The sequence below is a fragment of the Sceloporus undulatus genome, chromosome 8, assembly GCF_019175285.1.
Source record: "Sceloporus undulatus isolate JIND9_A2432 ecotype Alabama chromosome 8, SceUnd_v1.1, whole genome shotgun sequence".
NCBI lineage: Eukaryota > Metazoa > Chordata > Lepidosauria > Squamata > Phrynosomatidae > Sceloporus > Sceloporus undulatus.
This window is the reverse complement of record NC_056529.1, coordinates 1,023,043-1,048,175: the sequence shown is the minus strand read 5'-3', so window position 1 is coordinate 1,048,175 and position 25,133 is coordinate 1,023,043. Positions and strand designations below refer to the sequence as shown.

The following is a 25,133-nucleotide window of genomic DNA, read 5'->3' as shown; positions in this document are numbered from 1 at the left end:
CAATACTTCTTGGTAAATCAGTGGAAGGCCGTTTCTCAGGAAGGGCTGAATTCATGGTGTGCTCTCAGGACCACCGCCATCCCTTCTTTCCATAGAGCTGATGCTGGAAATCTACCACATTGATAAAGGTTTAATGAAACTTTTTTTTATTGTAATCCAAAAGTAACAGAACAGGGCTGAAATGATTATTTCTGCAAGTCCTCCAGCTGATATTTATAAGCCATACCAGCCCTTATTTTTTTACTTTTCCTGACAGGCAATTAAAAAAAAAATTACGTGTGAAATTTTTCACAGTACAGTAAACTCCACCCGAACTAATTTTAACGGTGGTTAAAAATAAGACATCCCCAAATAAAATTAAAATTAAAAATCCTCCAGTCTCTCCTCCCCCCCCCCCCCCCAATATTACATGGTCACAACTCACAAGTCTGTACAAAATGTTCACTTTATAAAGCTCTGATGTAAAAATCAAATCAAGCAGCAATTGCGTAAGTGCAGCACAGGGCCGGTCGCGGCATCCTTTACAAGGCTCTCTCTCTCGTTGGTTTACACCGTAGCAAAAACTCACTCAAGCGCCTCTCTTCCCATCAAGTCCGTCCGCCACCGCCTCTGCCGCGCTAGACAGGGGCGGGCTTTGCTTTTTGGTCATCCTTCTCCTTCTCCTTGTTCTTCTTGGACTTCTTTTTCTTATGTTTATGCTTTTGGCTCTTCTCTGCCTCAGACTCGGTGCCGCCGGTATGTTTCTTATGCTTCTTGTGCTTTTTGTGCTTCTTGTGTTTCTTCTTCTCCTTCTTCTTCCGCTTCTTCTTGCTGTCTTCGCTGTTGGCAGAGCTGGGGCTGCTGCTGCGGCTCCGGCCTGGGCTTTCTGAGGGGCTCTGGCTCCGGCTGGGGCTGCTTGGGCTCTGGCTCCCCTCCGCCTGGGGGTCAGCCGAGGCTGACCCCGTTGTCCCAGCGGCAGCGGTGGCCTCTTTCGGCTGGTCGGTGGCCTTGCTCTTCCCCTCCTTGGCACTTTGTCCCGGGGAGTCCTCCACTTTGGCCGACACGTTACTCTCACTGTCACTTTCATTGTAGTCAGGGACAAAGGCAGCCTCGTCCGTTTCTCTTGTTGGGTCGGAAGAGAGCCGGGACGAGTGGCTGGGCGGAGGCTTTGGCTTGGCGGTGCTCTTCTCGTTCTGAGCAGCTCCTCCTGGCTCTCGCACTTCAGGTGAACTCCGATGCCGGTGCGAGGAGGGCTTATTCCCACTGGTCACCCTCTCCTTCGCACTCCACCTTTCAGATGACAGCGGCTGTTTCTCTCTCTCTTTGCCCGAGCCTCTCTCCTGGGATCTATGCTGCTCTGCCGACCACCGGGAGTCACGGGCTGCTTTGTGATCATTCAGCCTTCGTTCCCTTGGAGGGCTGTAACTCCTCCGCTTCGGATCCCAGGAATCCTTTTTTGGCTGTTCTGTCCGTTCCTCCCTGGCTTTATTCTTCAGTCCAGAGGTGGAGGATTCTCGGGTACGGGGAGGGGAGACCTTTTTCCGCACAAGGTCACCCCTGTCTTCCCTTCGCTTAGAACCCGAATAGTCTCTGCTACTGTCATAATCATTCTTCTTGTCGCGATTAGGAGTGAAGTCCTTAGTGGAGGACGTGTGGGCCGAGTCGTGCCTCTCTGGAGCCCGGCTCTCTCTGGCAGAGTGAGATGAGGAGGAGGAGGAGGAGGCCTTTGGGTTTCCTGGTTCAGCACTGTGTTCAGGGTGTTCCTTCTCTGGCTGGGCCCCACTCTTTTTTTTCTCAGAAGAGTCTCGGTCAGATGCCACATGATCCCTGTCTTTGGATTTCCCTTTCTCGTTTGACACCGTGCTTTTGACGCTTTTGGATTCCGGCTGTGAACTTTCCTTTGTGGTTTCCTTTGTGGTTTTCTGATTTTTTTCCAAAGGCTCAGAATCCTTTTCGCTTTGTTTGAGGGAGTTGGGTGGCTTTGTGCTGACATTCTTGATGACGCTCGTGGGCTTCCCAACGGCAGAAGGAACCTGAGCAGGCTTCTCCTCCTCCTCCTCCGAATCGAAATCATCTTTGTCCCACTTAGACTGAGGAACCTGAATCATGATGATAACATCTTCAGCAGGGGCAGTTATGTCATTGTTGTACTCTTCCATGGTCTTGATGACAGTTCGCTTGGTGTCTAACTTATCTTCAGGCTTCCTCACAGGGCTCCCACCAGCAGAGCTTGTACTAAGGAAGGAAAGAACCAAAAAAACAGCCTGGTTGAAGTAGCTATTAATGTGGCACAATTCATTCCCAATTCTGGATTGTGGCAATACAGCAATAGTAATAGCAACTAAATTTCTATACTGCTTATCAGTGCACTTAAGCACTCCCTAAGCAGTTTACAGTGTATAAACTAATTGCACCCAACAAGGTGGATACTCATTTTAGTGACCTACAAAGGGATGCCAGGCTGAGTCAACCCTGCAGCCATGCCTGGTATCAAACTCACAACCTTGTGGTTTTGTGAGTGAGTACTTGCAGTACAGGCATTGAACCACTATGCCACCAGTGGTTAAAAAAAGTGTTTGTGCAAAGCTAAAAGGGCCAAAATAGCCTTTGCATATAAAACTGACAGGGCAATAGTTATTCAGCTGGAAGTTACCTGCCTCATGAAAACTAGGTCTGGGAGCTCATGCGTATGGATTCTGTCAATAGAGGGGAAAACGCCTAAGCCACTAGCCCCAATTTCTCTCACAGCTGAAGCTTTAGAGGACTAGTCCCATCTTATATGCTGAGTAACTCTCAATGGTTTTATTCAGCTCTAGATTTTAGCAAGGAATATTATTTGCTAAATAAAACAGCATTAGGATAAAATTGCACCAGTGCGAAGTTAAGGGACCATGCAACCTAAACTAACTCCCTTCCTCAAGGCTAAATTTGGGCTACCCACCAATATTCAGACCAATCCACGCAGTTTGCCTTACAGTTTGTGTCACAAGCAGCTAGTCAGCAAGTAAGGCCTTCAAAGCAAAGAAATTAAACTTCACCCCAAACTGTGTGGAGTCTGGGAGGACAAACTGAAGCCCACAGCCCAGCGTGGGTTCTTTGAGGGGATGGCTGGTATGTATCAGAAAAAGCAGCAGGGTTTGGCCCCCAACCTGAGGGATCCAGCCCAACAGACACTAGCTGCTATTATTCTGCTTCCAAATCTGACATGGACACAAATCTAAAACGGTTTTCATTAGTAGTCAAAAGGTACCTCGTGTAATCAACTAGCGTTGAACCTGGTCCGTCTGCTGCTGCCATTTTCCTCCTCATCTTCCCTTTCGTTTTCTCTGGCTTTGCTTTGCTGGTGGTTAGCTCAGGTTTCTCAGCTGAAACGTCTTTGGGAGGAGGGATGTTTTCAGTACTGGCAATTTTTTTGCCAGTTTCTCTGTTCAGCTTAATTTTTTTTGCTGGAACAGCTGGCAAAACTGTTTTGTCCTTTTCAGGGGTGTTCTCCACTTTTTCACTTTCTGGCTCATTTTTCCCCTTTGGCAAAGGTTTCACTTCCACGGCTTCTTGTTTGGAAGTCTTTACCAATGTGGTTTCATGATCCTTCTCTCCTTTTTCCTCAACCTTCCTTTTTCTTTTCTCAGGTTTTGCATCCATAGGTTTGTTTTTGTCCAAGGGTTTCTTTGCCTTTTCCTCTTTGCCCGCTTGCTTCTCCTGCTTGACCTCCTTGGGATGTTCCTTCTTGCTCTTCTCTCCCTTCTCTCCCTTCTCATCCTTGGCCGACCGGGTGTCCAGGTGTTCTTTGGGGCCACGGGGATGGCCCTTACGTGGGGTGCCAAGTGGCTTCTCATCTTTCTGAGAGACTGTCTTGGTGCCATCAGCCTTGGGCAACTCCTCCTTCACTTTCTTGGCAGAAGGTTCAGTCCGTGGGGATTTTTCACGGTCTGCCTCGGCTTTCTCTTGGGTTGCTTTGGGAGGCTTTGATGGGACCTCTTTCTTGGAGGTGGTCACAGCTGCAGCAGTACCTTCTGTTTTTCGTTTTGCCTTTTCAGCTTTTGCCTTCGGCTTCTCTTTCTGCTCCTTGTCAGAAATGGGTTTAAAAGCAACCGAATCGGCTTCCATGGGCTCGTCCCGGACAGGGGTAGCGTCGTCTCTGCTTGGAAGCACAAAGAGAGGGTCAGGTTTGCTGTCTTCCCCCGGGGGAGGATCCCTCTGCTTCCGGGAGCCTTCTAACTGGTCGGCACCAGGGAATCCTTCGCCCTCTTCCCCCTTCCTTCTCTTCCGATGCTTTTTGTGTTTATTTCCTTTGGCATCTCCTGGTGGGTTCTCAACTTCCTTCTCCTTCAGCTTGGCCATGTCTTTCAAACCGTGGCCTTCTCTGACAGGCAACTTTTCAGAGTAGCCGCCACCTATGTTTCGATTTCGATGGCCCAGCCCTCCTGGATAATCGTCTCTGCGACCCCGAATGTATGGGGAATTCTCTCGCCGTGGTCCAGGAGGGCCGAATCGTTCTGGGGAAAAGTTCTCTCTGTTCAGTAGAGGTCTGGGCTGGGCTCCAGGCAAAAAGCCCTTGTAATATTTCTCCCATTCTCGATAGCGAATCTCCCAGTTGTGGAATCGCTCTTTCTCATAGGGGTCTCTCATATCCACTGCTCTGCCATAGTAGGCTTTCATGTCATAAACAGGCATTTCCCGGCATCGACCAAAGTACTCCCGTTCTCCTTCTGGCTGAGCAACCGGGTGCTTGTTTGGGGACTGGCCTCTGTAAACTGGTGGAGACCTTGACCGAGAATGATATCTTCGGTAGGGTGGCGACCTTGATCTTGACCGATGATAGCCGTGCGACCGGGACCTGGAGCGGTAATTCCGACTCTTAGCCCGGCCTCGCCGGGGGTAGGGGGGCGAGCGAGAGTAGGACCGCGAGTGGGAACGGCTGAACGACCGAGAGTACGACCGGGAACGAGATGAGCCAGATCGGGACTTTGAGTAGGTGTAGGAACTTCTTGAATAGGAAGATGCACTGTATGGCGACTTGGACCTTAGGAACAAAAAGAAGAAAAATGTGGTACATTTAATTAAGCCTCCCTGGTTTTCTACAAATTACAAGGCATTAACAGACATCCAAGAACATTCACTTGCTGCCACAAAATGTTTTGTGTGCTTCAAGACACGATAGATGACCAAAAGAACACAAGCCACACAGGTACTGCGGAGACACACAATTTAGGATTTGCTCAAGCTTGGGGGAACTTTCAGCTTTAAAAAAAAAGCAGCAGCAAGAACAGCTCTTCTCTCTTGTGCAACTGTCATTTCACAAATTGTTTTTAGAACTCCAAAAGTGTCAGCTACAATTGATCAAATGACCACAATGGCTTCTTTTTGGAAGAAAACATGCCATGTCCTATGGGACTAGCTCTGTGTATCCAACAGTTCTTTGTATCGTGGCCAGACATTAGGCTGCATTTTTAAAACATGTAATATGTTTGCAGAAAGCTAGACATTTACTAAAGTTTCACATTTAATCCTAAAATCAGTAACTGTTTAGTCCCTCAGGCCCAAAGCAATACTGCTTCTTTTTTAGAACCATGTTTTCTTTAAATCTGTTGACAAGTAAATTAAGCTTGTATCATTCCTCAGCATAGTACGAAAAACCCAAGATTTTGTTACCCTGGCTGCAGTCTACACCAAGACAGAACTAAAGGTTGACTTCTGCAAGTCTGTATCCTGTGGTAGTCCAGCAAACCATAACCTAAATGAATATATTAAACCCTCTTATAACCAAGTTAGGCCCATAGCATAACAGTTGTACCAAGGGATGGGCAACACCCAGAATGGTGTGTGGGTGTCATATTTCCTATTGTCCCTCTCCAAATTTTGGGAACAATTAGATTGTCTCCCCCCACACCCATAACCAAGTGCATCTGCCAAAGGTTCGGAGTGCATGTGTGTGTGCCATTTTATAGTGTCTGCCTTTCTGCACCTGTCATTTGTTCCAGGCTTTGACTGGTCTTTTCCCAAACAGGAAGTGACTGGAAAGTAAATTCCTCTTTGGGGTAAGACTTGTTCTGGGCCTTAAAAAGGTGAACCCCACCCCACACAAAAGGCTTCCCACCACGCCAAAATGGCCAGAGCACCCTACTGAGATTTTAAATGGTGCTGTTGGTCATGTTTAGGGGGAAACAATTTTAGATTGCCCCCTCACAGGAAAAGGGGCTGAGATCCTTGAGGTCCCACAGAAATTTACTTTAAGAGTTTGACATGGCCCTTAGCTGTGATCCGCACCGAGTGGCAGCCATTCTCTTGCTGCTCCCTCTCTACCACACAAAAGTGTTAAAACAGAAAACCTTCCACAAGGCACGAGTCTCAAGAGGGTGCCCCCAGCTACACTGCTGTGTTGGGGAGCCTTTTTTGTGGGGTGGGGTTCACCTTTGAAAGGCCAAGAACAAGCCTTACCCCAAAGAAGAACTAACTTTCCAGTCACTTCCTTTGCCTCATGCAACACACAGACGCAATAAAAGGAATTACCGGGAATAAGAACGCCTGCGTTCTTTCTGGATTTTCTTATATTCCATTAGTTCTTTAGCAAAATCATTTGTAAACTCATCGAGCTTTGACTTTTTCTTTTCCCTGTTAAAATAAGGAAATCACTGTGAGGTGAAGCAATCAGGTGAATGCCAGAGGAAGGCATTCCCGAGAACAACACCGATGTGAAAAAGGACACTGCATGCAAGTGAAAACAAACATGCACTAGAAAGCGAAACAAACAGCACGGGTTTCCAAGGGTCACAGCACTGTGTTAGAATTACAGTTTTGTGGGGTTTAAATCTCAAGGGTTATTTTTAGTGGTAGTGAAAACCAACATTTGAAATCTCACGTTATATGTCATTTTTGCTTACAGCACGCGTGTTTTCTAGCGTCGCTGCAATCCAAAATTCAACAAAACAGAAGGAGAATGAAATATAACGGAACTTCATTCAGAGCCAAATACTTACTCCTCTTTAAGTCTCCGTTGCTCCCTGTAAAACTCCTCCCTAGATAAAGGAGGTGCCTGTGTCGTTGGGATGGCATTTGAGTGAGCCGTTGGTACGGGAGTTGGCACCCAGGGTGTAGATATGTTTGCTGGAGCTGGGGGGTATCCCGGAGGTGGGACTGTGTACCCAGCAGGTGGAGGCTGACCCGGTGGAAACTGAGGAGGAAACTGCGGGGGAGGCACCCCCGGTGGCAGAGGCAGTGCGTGGGGGGGAGGAGGAGGGTACAAGGGAGGTGGAGGCACGGGCACAAAGACTGGTGTTGAGGCTGGCAGTGTTGGGGCCTGGGTCCTTTGTGTACGGTCACTATGCGGGCGTCCTCGGTTTGAACTTCTAAAGAAACCCAAAAACATGTTGTCACTGAGTGTTGTACTCACGCCCTGGTTCACAAGAGAGGAATGTGAAATGGACAGCACCCCTCGGCCCAACGGCCCATCCTGCCTCAAAGCCTATCCTGCCTAAGCTCCTCTCCCTCGGCTCAACCATTTGGCAGACACTCCCAAGAAAGGCGGCCTAAGAGCCCCAAGCCCCAAGTGCTTACCATACTTTTCACCTTCCACACTTTTAACAAATACATACTAAACCTCTGCTTCTTTAAATGGCTTCTGCAGAGCATTTCCATGCACCTAATCATTTTGCTGTAAATTTCAGCTGCAGTTTTAGTGCTTCTAAGATTTTAAACATTTATGACACTGAGCTGATCTCCTGATGAACCATGCTGGTGAGATCAGCTACTGACAGCTAAGAGCTAACTTTTCTACCCCTTCCTACAGCTAATAACTCAAAACTCTAAAGCCACTTCCAAAAATTTTAAAATTCCGCAGCAAATAAAACAGAACAATTTTGCCCAGAGACAGTTTTAATGTGTTCTTTGCTACCACAATAAAGTCCACTCAAGCCCTTTCAGCAGCAATTGATGATTCCTTAAACCCCTTCCCCAAATCAGAAAGCCTCTCTAGGAATATACACACAGTGGTTTAATAAGCTTATCACATTCTAAGCTTGCTATTAAGAATAAGAAAAAATGTATTCTGGTGTTATACTTACGGGTCCCAGCCTGATCTACTGCCTGCGGATCGAACAGGGTTGGTTCTCATTGGCTGACCTACATGGGAAAGGAAAAGTTGCTTTTAATGTAGACCCAGGTCTTGTTGCATGTAAGAATGAGAAACTATGGCCTGTTACAGGCTGCCAAAATAAAGCTGCTTTGGGTCTCTTTGGAGGTATGCTATTTAAATGATGCATGGGTCCTAAGAGTCCAGAGGTCGCGCCAAAGCCACACTCCATTCCTAAGCACTGGAGTGCAGCTTTGGTGCAGCTTCCGGATTCTTAGGGTGCATGCATCATTTAAACAGCATACCTCCAAAGAGACCCGAAGCAGCTTTATTTTGGCAGTCTGTAACAGGCCAAAGGGATACCACTTACCCATGGAAGGTATGGAATGCCCATGAGGGCCCAGCTGCCCCGGCAAGGCAGGCTGCCCAAGCACTGGGACCTGGTAGCCCTTCAAAAAGGAAACAGAAGAGAATTAGAGGTTGCTAAGGCTGTTGCTGCTAAGATATAAAAAGAAGTTCTGGTCTGAAACAAGGCTTACCTTCTCCTCCATCACAGTATTAATTGACAGCGAGGAAGGTGGTTTCGAGAGATCGGAGGCAGTCATTAAAGCAGCTGCTGGTCCAATGCCATCACTGTCACTGCAATGAAGGCAAACATCTAGGTTACGCATGGTTAAGGAACAAGAATGGGCACTAGAAGCCACCCTATAGTTCTAAGTTGTAGGCATATTTTATACTGAAAAAGTATCAGAGCAGGTTGAGTGTCTGAACAAAATTAACTACCTCAAGTATTAACGGTGTTATGTGGGTGAATTTTGGAATACCACAATTGAGAGGCTGAAACATCTTTCCTGTGAGAAAGGGATTAAAGTTTAAAGAACATGAAGCATATCCACTGGAAGGGCACAGCATTGGGATTAACATGCCATTTTCCAGTGGCTGTTAATTCACCTAACATGGAGGAAGGCCTCTTCTTCTGTAGAGATCAAAAGGGGTATTAGTTTTCTCATATGGATGTGTAGGACTTTTCATTTAGTTCTTCCCACCCCTCCACCCTTAGTGGCAGCCATGAGACAAGTTTATTCATTCATTGCATTCATAAAACACCTTCGGCAACAGACAATTAAGACTCAAGGCCTGAGTAAACAGAAAGAGAACAGACAGAGCCCAACTTAGCCTCCTCTGGCAGGGAATGCCAGTGCCTGGGATCAGCCAGCGAGAAGGCTCTCTCTTGTGCCCTCATCAAATGTGCCAGTGATGATGGTGGCACCAAAAGAAGAAAATTCTTCCTCCAAGACCTTAACACTTGGGCAGGCTCACACAGGGAGACGATTTCTCAGACAGTGTAGGGCCAAGCTGTATAGGGCTTTATAGGCAATCAGCAGCACGATGAAATGTGCCTGGAAATAAACTGGCAGTCAGTGAAATTGTTTCAACTGAGGAGTTATATGTTCTCTGTAACTGTTCTACGTAGTACTGCTGGAACTTCAGGAAGCAAAGAAACAAATTAGGAAGGCTGAAGCACACACACTTTACACTTGCTCTGGTGAGCTCTGCTGCCGAAAATGACTTACCGGAAAGGTCCTTCTGGTTTGTCCATATGAAGTGCCAGGCTCATCAAGGCAGGAACTTCGCTAGATGAGGTGACCACAGACTGGCTTGCTGGCAATGTGGCCGCTGCAGAAGCCGACTGGCCCGGAGGCAATGACAAGGCGAGCGATGCAGCTGGGTGGATAGGGGCAGACGTGACTGGAACTATGAGGGGGTCTTGCTGTCTGGAACCCGTGGGCCTGGGTGCCGAAGGCACACTCCGCTGGACTGCCGGTCTCGGTGGCTGGGGCTGTTTCCGCAGCCTTTTCGTGTAGCCAGTTTCATTTTTGAAGTTATTTACAGCCTGGAGAGAAGTCACGAGGCAAAAGAAGTCACACAACACAGCAAAACTGCCTTAGATAGCACCAACACAGTTGAGCTTCAATGACCCAGACTTGGTAACTGTGCACAGGGCCTGATAAGGTTAATAAAGGTACCAAAACCTGATAGTCTGTTTGGTCTCACTATGAACTGCATTGAGGAGAGAAAAGTTTCTTGGGTGAGAGGTCACAAAGAAACCAAACTAGCCTAACCTTAGTACCCTTCCTTCAAGCTTTTGAAAATGACTAATCCCACCCAGTGTAATAAACCAACTCAGTAAGAGCACTGAAGAAAGATGTGTTCACTCACTCGCTTACAAGCATGCATAGCTTGATAATAGACTGATGTCAACTTACCTGACGTAAAAATTTGTTGGCAATTAAAGCGTCAGGAGAAACATCTGTCTGATGACATGTTGGACAGGTATGTTCCTCTGATTCAAGCAGTGAAGTTCTGATACCTGTGAAAAGTTTTAAAACGCTATGTAAAACATGCATCGCATGTACTGGGAAAACTGGAGTACATACACTAATACTTAGCCACGAATACTCCTTAAACTGCCCCATGTATGAAGGCATAAATGAGTGGCATAACTAAAAGGCCCTGACAGCCAGCTGGCACCAAAGAGCTCTATTGTCAAAGGCAGAATCTACGAATCCAATTTCAAAGTGCCCAGTTTCCCAATGCAGATGCTTACATCCCATGAAAAACTGTTTCCTCTCCTCCAGAGAGGGGGGCATCAGGATATTACTGGAAATAAAAATCTTATTTCCTTCCACTTCTCTCCTAAAACATTAGCATGAGGCAATTTTAAAAGAAGCCCCTACTTTGTAAAGCACTACTGGTTAGATCCTTAGTAGAAGAAAGGCAAGAACTCCAGCTTAGTGAGAATCAGAAGCTTAGTGTAAAATCAGGGGTGGGAGTGATGTGGCCCTCCAGATGTTGTTGACTGCAACCTGCAGCACTTCTCACCACTAGCCTACAGTGGCTAGTAGGGCTGATGGCATGTTACAGTTCAATAACCTCTGGAGGGTTTGTTCAATTCTCACTCCTGACAGAAAGGTAACTTCAGAATTGGAAGATCTAGCTGCGTTAGTCTGTAAAATCAGTATGCAAAGGGATCTTATAGCACCATGGGACCATCCACTTTCTCGCTCTTTCTCCCTGGGACCCTCCACTCCACCCCATGTATCTGAGGAAGTAGGCTGAAGTCTATGAAAGCTCATGCTATCAACCTGTTTTTTCCAGTTAGTCTCAAAGGTGCTACAAGATCGCTTTGGTTAATGAATGTAAGAGATAGTGTACGTCAAAGCCAGAGTAAAACTTTTTGGGACTGAGAATGCCATTTAGCTCCAGCACATCCAGTTTGTTCTTGTCTTTCTAAACAAGCAGTGACACAGACTAGGAGTAAGCTAGTAACCAAGAGGCAGAAAGCCAGGCCAAACATTCTATTTTCAATTCATCCATAGGCAGGGAAATCCAATTGGTCCTTTTTTCTGTCACTGGGTTTGAATAACATCAACCGATCGAACTCACATTCATCACAATAGCTGTTGCCGCAGCAGGGAATGACGACAGCATCAGTCATAATGTCTTTGCAGATCAGACACAAGAGCTCATCCGGTATAGGGTCATCTTCTTCTGAGGAAGAGGATGGCTCCTCTGGTAGAAAAGGGGGCTTCTCTTTCTTCCCTATAGCATAAGCCTCACTGAAAGAAAAGGATTTCACTAAATTCCTGCTTCTGAAAGGTAGAATGGTGTAATGACATTACGTGCCACCCCACTTGTTTAATAGAAAGTGTTTATGGTTTGAAAAATTGGCTTTCCTGTCCAGATTAGATGTTCTTAATTGCCATCAAGTTGGCTTTGACTTATGGCCAACCTCTATATGAGACTTCCAAGGGCCCTTCCTGGTCATCCACAGCCAATTCAGATCTTGCAAACTCAGGGGAGCAGCCTTTGTGGCTTCCTTGATGGAGTCAAGGTACGGTACATTACCCAACTGTAATGCAATCTCCCTCTTTTTCTACTGCCATCCACCTTACAAAGGATCAATGGCTTTCCTAATGAGTCATATGATACAGCAGTTTTGCTCAGACTAAAGGTCTGCCCCAAATCAATAAATTTGTTTTAAATCAACTTTTTTAAAAAACAAACAACCATGTTCTACTTCATCTTCTGTAGATGTAAACAAGGCATGTTCAAATGAATGGTGAAACCCATGAACAGCAGTAGTCAATGGGAAGATTCTGCGGCAGCAGAACAACAGAACACATGCTGAGAGGGAGACTAGATAGGCCTCCTGTGGCAGGGAATTCCATAAGGCAGGCATCACTACATAGGCCTGTCTCTGACCCTTGTCATACTTCAGTCAGCAAGTGCAACTAGGTAGGAACACAAGAAGTGTGCTGAAGAACACATGAGGAGTACTGATGGAAGGCATCTGTCTTAGGATATCAGGTGCCAAATGGTTCCAGACTTTAAAAATATATGAACCAGCATCTTATCTTGAGCACAAAGAGGGAACTGGTTCAGACTGATCAATGCAACAGGAATATGTACTGGCTGAACAAAGTACATGGGCGAAGTTTTAACTACTGACATGTTAATAACTAAGCAACCTAGTAATGTGGGATATGAAGAGTGACTTGCTGCATACCCACGAATTTGCTAACCTATTCTTATTGCAACCACATTTTGAAAACTGCTGTTCATGTTAGATTCCCCAGTGCCATGCCCCAGAGCTTGACAGACCTTTATACTTACGCATCAATCGTTGGGATGGCGTATTTTCCTGTGTTGGTGAGCATGGCACCCTTGGTATTAGGGTCTTGCACCTCCATCATGAAACTTCGGGGAATTCCTGTGCTCTTTTTAATCCTGGGAACAGACTCAAAGTTTTTGTCCTATTGAAGGGGAAGAAAAATCACAAACATCTTTCTAAGAGGATTTTCTAGCAACTCCTTAGATCAACCCCATCAAATTTAGCTGGGCTGCTTTGAAGGTGTAACCCTTTTCATGCATTTCACATCAATGTATTAAGTACTTCAGCTTTTTAAAAAAACCTGTTTAAGACAGTTCATTTCTTAATCGGGAGATAAAACAGCAAACTAAAAAAAAATTCTACTGCTCTCCGAATGACAGAGAGGCCAATACCACTAAAAGCTCAATTTCAGACCCAGTAGAGTCTTGCATTAGCAGTCTGTATTGAATAAGCAGCCCTCCCTCGCCAGCCTTTTTCTCACTTCACTGGAAATCAGCAGTGCATACAAAGAGACACTACCAAATGGATCAGCTACTCTAGTTGTACAATAAAAACACCCCTGAAGAAGAGAGCAAAGAAATTTAAACATGTTTTCCTAAACCTGGCCAGGTATGCTAATGAAATAACTTTACTCAGAAGGATCCCCCTGCCTTCCCCCAAATACAAGGAACAGAACTTTAGACTTCTTGATACAAGTTATATTCATCTTGGAAATGCAGACAAACAATATCAACAAACAAACAGGCATTATTTCTATGCCAGGCCCTTACCCCGTTGGTCGGGCAGATCTTTATATAATGACCAGGTTTTCCACAACGAAAGCAAGTATATGTTGGCGGAGGTGGTCCCAGGGGTTTCTTCATGTAACTAAAAAGGCGTAAGAAGAGAAGTGTGCATCTTTGCATAGTTGTTTTTCAAAAATAAAAATGGAACTAAATATGTTAATTATTCCAAAGTTAGCTGTTTTGTTTTGTTTTGGTGTGTGGTGAGATGTAGACTTACTTGATAGGATCATATTCGTGGCCAGACTGTGACATCATAGCTTTAATTTTATCTTCTTCAGAAGCATTGGCTTCAGCCAGATTGGCGGTCTGTTCAATAGGTAATCATTTGACACACACATTAGAAACACAATTAAGTCCATCCAGTCAAAGACAAACACCACTCATTCAATCCTGTAAAGAGCAGCACAAAGCTAACTGAAGTCGCCTCAAAAACAGCTCAAGATTGTCCTGAAGATGTTCCAGGGAGTCCTTATGCCATGACATGATGTTTATGTGCCTCTTAGCCTAGCCTGAAAAAAGGAAGATGCAAAAACCCTTCTTTGCTGGGGTATTCTAAACCTGAGGCTCTGTTTGTACCTTACATAATGGCTTGTGTAACTGCTCCAGTTTCCAATGATAAATTTAAGTGGTCTGGAGTTAAGTGTTTTGAAAGATACCTTCCGTGAAGCTACAGATGGAAAAGCACTGGGCTTCAAGATGCTTTGTCTGTAAAATGGTAGTGGTGCTGTTTGTGACTGCTTCCATTCGCGTCTGGGCTAGGCATTATTTGCACTTAAGTCCACCTAGACCGACTTAGGAAATGACTTTGCTCTTCCACGTCATGCATCCTTAAATGTCGGAGTGCAAGTGAATGTCTCCAAAAGCCCTGATGCAAGTCAGACGCGCAACTTTCAACATGACAGTCCCTTTAAGAGACCAGCCACAGGTGTGAGCCTCCCCTGCGGAGCTAACAGTTCTAGAAGCCTGGCACCTGTTACGATGATTCATCATGCCCTAAATACAGATACAAGCAAAGTCTAACTAAGGGTCTTGCTTACTAACTGTTCAGAAATTCAGGCACCTAACATTCAAATCAGGCATACACACTTTTTTTTTAAACATTCATTCACAAAAGCAAACAGCTAGTTTCAACATTTTATTAAACAGTTGATTAAGATACATAACTTTTCTTAACAATCCAGATTAACAACTATGAAATTGTTCACATTTACAGAGAACTATTTTACAAATACTTAGCTAATTTGTTTGAACCCAAACAGTTTTACAGAACACATTCAATAGCACAAAACGTTAGTAGGAATAGACCAAAATTCAAATATGGCATTTAATATACAATAGGAATAAAAGAGAAAACTGTCAAAACATATTTCCTCTATGCAAAAACTGTCTGCATTTAAGAGGCTGAAATAAGCAACAGTTTTGAACTGCTTTATATTATGAAATACTTCGCATATGTCAGAAATACTTAGGTTCGCTCTGAAACTTAAAACTGTACACCTCTTGGACATTTTGTTCACATTTCAGAAAAATAACTTGACATGAGCTTACAGAACCAAGGACAAATTTAAGGACAGCACTAATGGAAACCAAACTTTGACTAACTTGCTTAACTAAAATTTCGTATTTGCAAATGCATTGTCAGATTCCCCAACTTGGCTATAAAAAAGTAACTCATCTCCATTCACAAGAGAAACACAAATGAACCATTAGGCAATACTGCTTCTGATTCAAAATTATAAAGAGCAGTTGTTTATGTGGATGATGGGTGTTGTCACTAGTGCTTTCCCAGACAAAGTTACACATTATTGAGCAGAAAATGCAAGCAGTTTAATAGCAAAACAAGGCAGATACAACAGTTTCAGAAGGTCACATTTGCCAATATGCCACTCATACACATTGGTATATTCCTATAAATACATTTATTACACAGTCTGTGTTCAAACAAATTAGTAGCATAGCTATTGCCCACTACAGACACTACAAGTGTACATCAAATTATTGTATGCATGTTGTTGTTCTATCACTGGCTATGAGTGAAGAATCCCAAAACAAGCATGTACATTGTCCATGTGATAGGGAAATAACTTCTATTTTGGCTGTTGCACACAGCAATTCTGGGAGTCCATATATAGGATTAAAAAAAAATCTTCTTTAAAACTGTGCTATTTTTTCCAACGCAAAATTAACGTATGAAAGAAACGATAAAAGAGCTTCAGAAGTGGTTCTTCTTTGTGTCTTGAAGATGAGCAAAACTGCAACATTATGTTGAGGCTGATAAGGTACTCCCCTTCTATCTTCCCATACTGGGAACTACTCTTTACAGGATAGTTTATCAATAAATATACACACATTTTCAATATTTAGGCACAGTATTTCTCACTAAAACTTTCTGAAACAGTGACAGAAATTAACCAGGTAAGAGATCACAGTATAAAAACATTCAAAATACCAAGCAAGCAACAATTCATTTGGCTATATTTCACAAGAATATATATATATAGTATATAGTATATATACCTTTGTAAGCTGGGCCAGAGAAATAGATGCAGAAGAGTCATCAATCTGTTCATAAAAAATTAAACACACATTCAAGTTCCACAATCAAAATGCAGCCAACAAATTTAGCCTCTACTGCAGTCTTAAGAGCTAGCCTGAACTGGTCCCTCACAGAAAGGCCTTTTCCCAAAACACTGCAACCTTTGGCCAAACCATGCCATTGCCCATAAAGGTTTTGCTTTCAGATATATACTGTATGTAAGATTCGACTCCACAGAGGGGAATCACAACAGCAGAATTGCTCAAGAGAAGACGTCCATCCGAGTTTACGTTCTGCCATCAACAAAATAAACAAGGCTACATTTAAAGTAAAAGAAATGTTGTTTTCTGTAGTTAAAAACCCTCCGTTCTTTTTATAAGAGGACGCTGTTAGGCAAGTGGATTTCACGAAATATGCAATGTGAGGTGAGGAACCTTTCTTACAGCTGAAAGTTGTCTTTTACTTTAGAACAGATAAAATCTAAAATCTGGTACATTTGGGGTTCTGGGAAACAGCAGTAAAAACTCGTAGGGCACTGACAGTGTTCGGGTACGGATGGAATATGCTGTACTAGGAAATGGGAAAATCAAGTGCTTATAGTTAAGACTTGTGAAATGATGGAAATTAAGAAGACGTGTGTATCTTCTAACAAGGATCATTGCATTGAAGAAGTACACAGCTATGGGGGGCCCTTCATTTATTTATTTATGATATTAGGAAACTCATGTCATATCTGAATTAGGAGATGCAACTCTTTTTTTTAAGTATTCCTTACAAGCCATCAGGAAATATTTAGAGGGTCAAGACTCTTCCCTCCCAGGGCCGAACTACAGATTTCATCAGATCCTGCCACAAGGGCCAGTCACAGCCAGGAAACCCTTCAATTGCACTTATATGTCCGCTTTGAGGATGCTGCTTTGCAATGTCTAAGATTACAATGGGGATGCCACCAGTATTAAAAGTGGACTATTAAGCCAAGTGCCTACCTTTCACATTACCAACCACTTTACCAGGGGCGGGATTCATACAGTCCTCCCAATGTGGTTGGACTGTAACTCCCAGCATTCCTTGCCACTGACTATAATGGCCAGGAGGGTTGCAGGCCAGTAATATCTGGAGGACTGCAGGATTCCCACAGGCTCCTGCTTTACAACAAAGGAATTCCCATGAAGCAGGCCATAACCATGAGGCAGTCTAACACAAAGAATAGGCCCCTGCTCCTTGCCTAAGAAGCAGATGTGGGGCAAGTTGGTTTAATGGCTGATCTCATGGAGCCTGAGCCTCCAAGCCAGAGCCCATGCAGCCCTGCACAGTTCAACAAACAAAGGCATGCTCATGTCTCTGCTCTTCAGCCCTAAAGGAAGAAAGTCTCCCCTTCAGATACCCAACATGGGGCTTGGGAGCACAAAAGCCTGGCACCATGTTTGTCTACCCAATCTCTGATTAGCTGGGATCTCAAGAAAACATCTAACACATTGAACAGTGCTTTGCAACCTATATAAAACTGGCACTCCTGGAGGTTTTTTCAGTCCAAAAGAAAAAAGGCAGCCCAGGGAGTCCGGAGGCTGATAAATCTTTCCCGAAGGACCAGATATACCTAAGGTTGCACTCTGACAACCCCTGTCTAAATTACTACTTTCTGCAACATATCATAACACAACCAATCATCTGGTCTTCTGCTGACTTGCAACAAGGTCCCTGAGTAAGAAAGACAAATGTATGTTTGGATAACTAAAGATCCAATGTGAAGTCGAAGGCTTTCATGGCCAGCTTCCATAGTTTTTTTGTGGGTTTTTCAGGCTCTGTGGCCATGCTCTAAAAGAGTTTATTACTGACCTTTCACCAGCGTCTGTGACTGGCATCTTCAGAGAATATCATTCTCTGAATTCACATAGTCCAAAAAACTGTGGATGCCAGCCATGAAAGCCTTCAACTTCACAGAGACAATTTTGAACTGATACCCCTAATTATTCAACCATCTGGAAGAATTCTAAGCTGGAAAAACCACAGTGCAGGATACATGTTCATTACTCAAATTCATCAGAAGACCTTGACAGCGCGTATATCCATGCTAATGAGAAGTTTTATTTTTTGTGTCCACTGAGTAATAACATTTTAAAGTGAGATTCTGGAAGGAGCCATGCAGTACCTCGGAAGAATTATAGAACGCTATATACAGACGTAAGGGCTAAACAGATTGGCATTATACACCAATCATCCCCACACCAGCATTACGCTGTGCACCCAACCACATGGCAGGGTGGTGGTGGTGTCCACAGCGCTCTGTTAGCACAGTGTTTAAACGTGCTGCGCCAAAGCCGCAGCAGCAAGGGCTGAAAAGCTGCAGCAGCAAGGGCACCTTTTTGCCGGCTCTAAAAGGAGCAGCATTTTGCCATTGCTTTTAGCGACGGCAAACTGTCAGATTGGGGCCACAGCCTCTAGTTGCCACAGCACCAATCCAGTGCTGAAAGAGGTGGCAGCAGGCCGCTCCAAAGGGGCGGTTTGTTTAGCCCCATAGTCTTCCAGAAGTGCCCTTTAAAACCTTTGTTTTCAGATGGAGTTCATAAGCCATGGCAATACATGAATGGAAGAATGGGGCAGTTAACATCTTGTTGTTAACTTATTATTGAGTAGTGCAGCCAAACAAGGCAAGATACCTAACATAGCACCATGAGCACAATGGTACAGGTTTGTCATAAAAAGAATCCACAAAGCCACAAAACACTGATTTGAATGGCACATCCACACTCAGTTGGAGCGCATGAGCTGACCTTTCTGCTAATTTCAAACATTCCTGAGCCCCAACTTCAAACTTCTAATTGATCTGAATGACTAGGTGTACAGGAATTTCTCAGCCTTGGCTACAAAGATTCAACTACACATGGGATTGTTAAGTGAATGATACACACAAAGCACCTGAAAAAAGGTAATATCTACTCCATGACACACATCCTGCATATTCAACAGCCACTGAGACATTATGTTTTTCAAAACTAGAAACCTTGCCTAAAGAAACTGGAGAGAGAGGGAAGAAAGTAGTTAATGAAAGGGAGCCCAGGCCAGAAATCAAGGCCACTCCTACAAATGAATTAGTTAAAATGCTTCTCCTAGATTAGGCAAGATTTCAGTTCCAGTCTGGCAGAGAACTATCATTTCAAACATGAGAAGGAAAGTTTTGAGGTTAAGTGATAACCAAAACAACCATATGTGCGCTTGAGGATAACACACAAAACATACCACATGGGGCAGGAGGCAGATAAGCCAAGAACAGGGACTCACATATTTAGGCAGGAGTCAGTAGGCAGAACTGACTACGGCTCACTGACGATCCTTCCATATTCCTGTCTGCTGGTTGTAACAGGGATGAAAAGGGACTTCTTATCCAACTGGCCTTTAAAGAAGACAGAAGCAGTGCCCACCTCTCAAAGGCGAAAGAGAGATATCCTCAACTGTCCAACATGTGATGGTGATAGTGGGTCTTAAGACACAGAAGTCTATCTTCTTCAAAGTCCAGTACAGTGATAAAAGCATGCATGCTGGACATCCTCTTTCTAGGCATCAAGGGGCATTTGGTCTTGGGAAATGAATCTGTAGAGGTTTTGCCAAGAACATCAGCAGAGCAGCATCCATGCAGAAAAAGCATTCCCTTACTGGACATTAAAAAGAGCAGCCCTGTGTCACCTGGAGGTCTAATGACTAATCTTGTGTTTATACCCTGACAGCTCAATGTTTTACTTGGATTCTATAGGACTGTAACCTTCCTTCCATCCTTCATCTAATCTAAATCAGCCCAACCAGTAGCCTCCAAGGACTGGCCCTCTACATCTTAGATCATGTTGGGGAGCATCAAAGTCTCCTCCTCACTGTCCAGAAGAAATTCCCAGTAACAACCCTGCCCCCCCCATGAAACCAACCAAACAAAAGCAAAAAAACCCTGCTTCATGCACCGAGCTTGTGCCACAAGAAGGAGTTCCACCAAGTTCTCACTGGATGTGGCATATCTGGGTGTGTCAGCACACAGCAGGTGGAAAGATTTTCCTTGGCTCAATTAAGAACATCTAAGAGAGCTCTGCTAGCTTTTCAGCAAGCTTGACCCAGCCACACACATTCCAGCCAAGCAAGCAGTAAATAAAGGCCTCCTGGTTGACTAAGCAGCAAGGTTCTCCAAAGTGTCCAAGCACTTGCTGTATTTGTACACTTGGGTAGCCAGACTAGGAAATGTGAATGGGCTAAGAAGTGTTCTGAGCCATTTGCAAGGCTGACAAATCTACAAGAACTGCCAGGACATGTAGCATGATTCTAAATGTAAACTGGATTTTTTGTGGGTTTTTCGGGCTATGTGGCCCGAAAAAAACACAAAAAACTATGGATGCCGGCCAGGAAAGCCTTCGACCTCACATAAACTGAATTTTATTTATGAATATGCAGTCTGCTTATATGCATGCAAACAGAGAAGGGACTGCTTATGAAATAATAAATGAAGCTGCCGTTGCTAAATTTAACTTTCAAAAACCCATCATTTTTATTATGGTTTGGGGTTCCTTCAATCAGAAGTAACTTTTATCAAAGGCAGGCTATGATTTTTAAAAGGGTGTACAGAATTAAGCACAGCACCACCAATATTTTCTCACTGTTGGTCAAGTCCTCCAAAACTGCAATCTAGCAGTAGGAGGCCACGTGCTTAATTCTAAGAAAAGGTAAACCAGTCACACTTAACAAAGACACAAGAAGATAGGTAAAGTTATAGTTTTGAATACGGATTAAGTCTATTTTTGAGTATCTCATATTAAGCTAAACCATTCTGGAAAGTATACAGAAAAAGCATGTTCCTATGAGTCAAAATTAGTGAGCTTGAACGAAAGAGAAAAGCTAATGCCGAAAGTATCCAACTTATGAGTCTATTCAATGGCAAAATAAAGTGTGAGGACTTTGGGGTGGCCAGGGAGGGAGCAAAGAAGCAAACAGAACTGTCCTTAACTGGATTTTTCAGAGAGCTGGTAAGACAAAGATCTGGGTGGTTAGTCCTAAATGTCTCACGTATGTTGTCCATTATGAATAATTTAAACATGTTTGTTCACAGAAAAAAATGGAAGGAACAACAGAGCCCCAGGACAGCTGTGCATGTTCTAGCAGGCCCTCTCTTCATGGAGGTCATGTGAATATAGTTCGATATCTAGATGTATATTTAGTTGCGCAAAAATGCCCTTAACACTTTGGATCATGTATCTGAACCCCAAGTTAAGATGGGGGGAAATTTTAGCAATAATGTGGTTTTTGATTACATTTTTAAAACCAAGCAGGGAAATATTAAGAACGAAAGCTACAATATGATTGTGGCAAAAAAAAAAAGGATACACTCCAAATGTTTTTTTTTATTTCAAGAAAACCAAAAGCACACAACAACCTATACAAACATACAACTACCAACTAGACACACAGATGTAGAACAAGTTAATCACGTTCAGTAATGCAAACCCCAACTTACATGATCGATAAATGATCATACAGTATCTGTACAACAAAGAGTCATACAGGAAATAATCTAGCAAGCAATATGCAATACAGTGTGTCACTTGGCACAAGTGTCATTATCCACATTAAAATGATCTGCATTGCTCATTTTACTATTGTGAATCAAATACAATATCATTACAGTATCAAGGCTTCTGTGGGAAATTAATTAAAAATGTATTTAGGAAGGTAGTTTATTGCCACATTATGGTTTTAAAATTAAGCACAATGTGTAGAAGAAAAAAGTGTGAGGTTGTGTTTTTACATACTGCTTTTGAAGGTCCACTCACTGGTTCAGTTCGACTTCTAGAAAGTGAAAATAAGAGACTGTCAGAAAGATGGCAATACATTTGGCTCAAAAGAAAAAAAGCCACCACCAAGGACACCAACAGTGTATAGGTATAGTTGGTAAAGAAATCATCACCACTTGTAAAATTAGATAAACTGAGGCCCTAATCCTACAGATATGAGCTTCCACGACTTACAACACACCACTTTCAACATGAACATTGCATTTTACTTTTGTGTATTTTGTATACTCCATGGTTCATGATGGTTGCAAAGCACTTTGAAATCTTGGTTGTTGTTTTTTAAATACACACACACACACATATATATAAATATGTAACAGTCTGAACATGCACAGGTTTATACAAAGAGGCCAAGCCCCCACACCGTAAACAAGGAAACCAGCCTGGCCAGGAAGCAACCCAGCAGCGCAGGCTTCGTTGTCAAAAGCATCACCTGAAAGGCGTTTCTAGGGTTCTGGGTAATTTGTGAGTTCTGTGATAAAGAAAAAAGGTCATATTTACTTAAGTTAATTTTAGAGAAATCTTCAATGTTTTCTATTTAGAATTGTATATTTCCTATGAAACTGCTGGCTTACTAAATACAGGAGATTCCTACAGCTAGGTTTCTGGAGCAACCAACATTGCTGCCAGAGAATGGGGGCCATCAAGCATCACAGTCTGAGGTACTGACAGCTACTGGAGGATCTGGATTTGTGGTCTAGTTAATCTTGGAAGCTAAAGCAGGGTTAGCCCTGGTTAGTACTTGGACGGTAGACCACCAATGAACTGGCAAAACCACCTTGCCTAAGAAAATCTTCTGAAATTCAAGAGGCCACCATAAATTGACAGGTGACTTGAAGGCACAAGCACACATATGCATATACAAAGATTTCTAGCATGGACTTACAATGCCAACAATTTACATACATAGCTATAAAATGCACTGAATAAACATAATATTTTCAAAGTAAATTTCAAATGGGGGGACAGAGTAAGCACACACACACACACACACCCATCCAGACCCCTAATACTCAAAAGCCTAATATCCCATTGTTTGTGCCAACTGGAGTATAACCACAGAGCCAAGAGAATGTATGTAAGTGTTACTGTACCAAATTCCCACTGGGTCAATGGGTCTACCCTAGCTGGGACTAACAATTTGACTGAGGTCAAACACTCAAGCTTATAAAACAAGAAACAACTGCCCCAGCACCACAGCAGTCTCTATGAGATGACTGCAACCATGGCTGGGCTCCTGTGGAATTGGTGGGGAACGACAGATAAATGTTTATTTCTCAATGTTGCCCTTTTTCATGCATTGGGCCCAGCAGGGAAAGGAAGGGCCCCAAAGATGGAATTATTTTAAGCTTTACCGACTGCCATATATAATACTATCACATATGACAGCAGAAAACAGAAAAGTACTACCTGTGCTTTGATTTGGATTGAAAGTAACAAGGCAGTGTTCACATCTGGAGATGCAAAAGCATACTAGCTCAAAAGTGTGAGGTCTGCAAACAAACACTCCAACCACAGAACCACTCCTTCCTTACACACTTGCAGTTTCTCTCTCTCAAACACATCCATTCCCTCACATCCCGTTCATGTATTACAATACTAATGGCTGAGAGATTATCATGAACCCATGTAACACATACACAAAGGGTCCAGAGCAGTACCACCTTCCAATAAAGATAGGCTCCAGAGCATTATCTTCAGCGATAGAGTTCCCATGAAGACCTTGCCCTCCCTACTTCGCTACTCTTGCTTCCTCTTTCGATTCCCTTCTTCTGGAATGAGCCCATTCTCCAAAAACCGCAAGTTAAATGAACCGTGATGACCCAGTTATGCAACCCAGATGTGCTCCAATCGCTACAGTGCGCATCCAGGCCCAAGAAGCCTCTCTGCCCATCCTGTCTATGTACAATAGAGATATTTCCTCTGAGTTGTTTGACAACAATGAACCTATTTATATTTCTAGGATGGCTAAATCTCAAGGAGTCTGGAGCATTTACAAATTGTAATTACGGTAAATAAGATACCCACTAAAAAGGCCGACCAAAACAAAGTATGTGGAAAAATATAAATTCCTTAAACTGACTGCTAAATGCCAATCCACTGGAAATATAACTTTTTTCTGATAAGGTATGCCTGACTCCAGTAATTTATATGCCTCACTACTAACAGAATGTTGAATTCCAGGTAAGGGAGAAACAAGCTATAACTGCATTCAGTTAGGCAAATAACCATTTCATGCTTATGTTGTCTAAGCATTATTATTTTCTTGTAGGGATGCATTCAGATCCACTCACTGGGGCTTAATACAGGCTAGGAGCTTCATGGAGGGAACCACTTCACCCATCTGGGTGTGAGGATGAACACTTGGCAGCCAAACACTTGCCAATTTTGTTAGCTACTCACATGCAATAAACCGTTCTGTTATCCAATTCTCTTGCTAAGAAGAGCTGGACCCCAGAAGGTAAATATTGGCTACAAAACGATAGTTGGCATCTTACATATTTCATAGTGGTTATACTGGACAATACAAATGTGCAAAAATGGTTCTGATGCAAGAAAAATTATTTATACTTTACACGTCTTGTGTAGCAAAGTTTTATTTTACTAAGGCTGTGTTCTGCTTTCACTGAAATCTGCAAAAGAAATACTGAAAGTGAAATAATAAACAACCCAAACCCTTTAGCTTTTTTAACTAACCAGAAACTTACATGACATATGTTTTGCTTGTACACTTTACTCCACCAATGGGAATTCTTCTGACAATGACAGACGAGTTCTTGGGAATCAGGGCGTTATCATCGGTATATTCTGAAAAGAAGAGAGAGTGTGTGCATATTCCTTGTAAGAAGACACATTAAAAGAACTGGTGTGGCATTTTCCCCAATGAGACATAAATCCCAACACTTTCAACATTCACAACTCTACACAACACTATTAGTAAGGTGGCATCTAATGCCAATTAAGGCTACTTTTCTCAATATTAACTGGATCTCTATAGCATACGCTAATAAAAAATTTTCAGGACACTAACATGCAACCCGTTCAAGTCCCAAATCCAGAGGCACAACAGGAACATTTCAAATTCTTTAGCATCTTATAACCTAGCCACAGTGGCCCATGCACATGTAACCGCCCTCCGATTAGACTCCTGTAATGTGCTCTATGTGGGGCTGCCCCTGAAGAAGACTTGGAAGCTGCAACTAGTACAAAATACAGCAGCTTGACTGGAGTATCATATAGACAGCATGTACTATCAGTCTTTTAGGAG

The 25,133-nt window shown here is 43.4% G+C and overlaps 2 protein-coding genes across 6 annotated transcripts in view; both read right to left on the bottom strand.

Annotated features, from left to right (window-relative positions):
* Positions 1 to 25,133, bottom strand: part of TNRC6A (trinucleotide repeat containing adaptor 6A) — a 292,395-nt gene that overhangs the window by 55,711 nt on the left and 211,551 nt on the right. The window lies entirely within an intron of this gene.
* RBBP6 (RB binding protein 6, ubiquitin ligase) lies at positions 130 to 25,133 on the bottom strand. Of its 5 annotated transcripts, XM_042480871.1 has the most exons (17): positions 24,574 to 24,686; positions 22,299 to 22,337; positions 21,824 to 21,860; positions 16,025 to 16,069; positions 13,725 to 13,813; positions 13,493 to 13,589; positions 12,725 to 12,864; positions 11,495 to 11,667; positions 10,315 to 10,418; positions 9,622 to 9,941; positions 8,587 to 8,686; positions 8,418 to 8,496; positions 8,040 to 8,097; positions 6,957 to 7,325; positions 6,490 to 6,591; positions 3,230 to 5,002; positions 130 to 2,214 (listed from the first exon to the last, which is right to left on the bottom strand). In XM_042480871.1, the coding sequence occupies exons 5-17, from the start codon at positions 13,760 to 13,762 to the stop codon at positions 618 to 620; spliced, it is 4,950 nt and encodes a 1,649-aa protein (XP_042336805.1). In that variant the 5' UTR covers positions 13,763 to 13,813; positions 16,025 to 16,069; positions 21,824 to 21,860; positions 22,299 to 22,337; positions 24,574 to 24,686; the 3' UTR covers positions 130 to 617. The 5 variants fall into 5 exon arrangements, with proteins under 5 accessions (XP_042336805.1, XP_042336806.1, XP_042336808.1 ...); XM_042480872.1 differs by lacking the exon at positions 22,299 to 22,337 and having other exon boundaries at positions 24,574 to 24,701; XM_042480874.1 differs by lacking the exons at positions 6,490 to 6,591; positions 22,299 to 22,337 and having other exon boundaries at positions 24,574 to 24,701.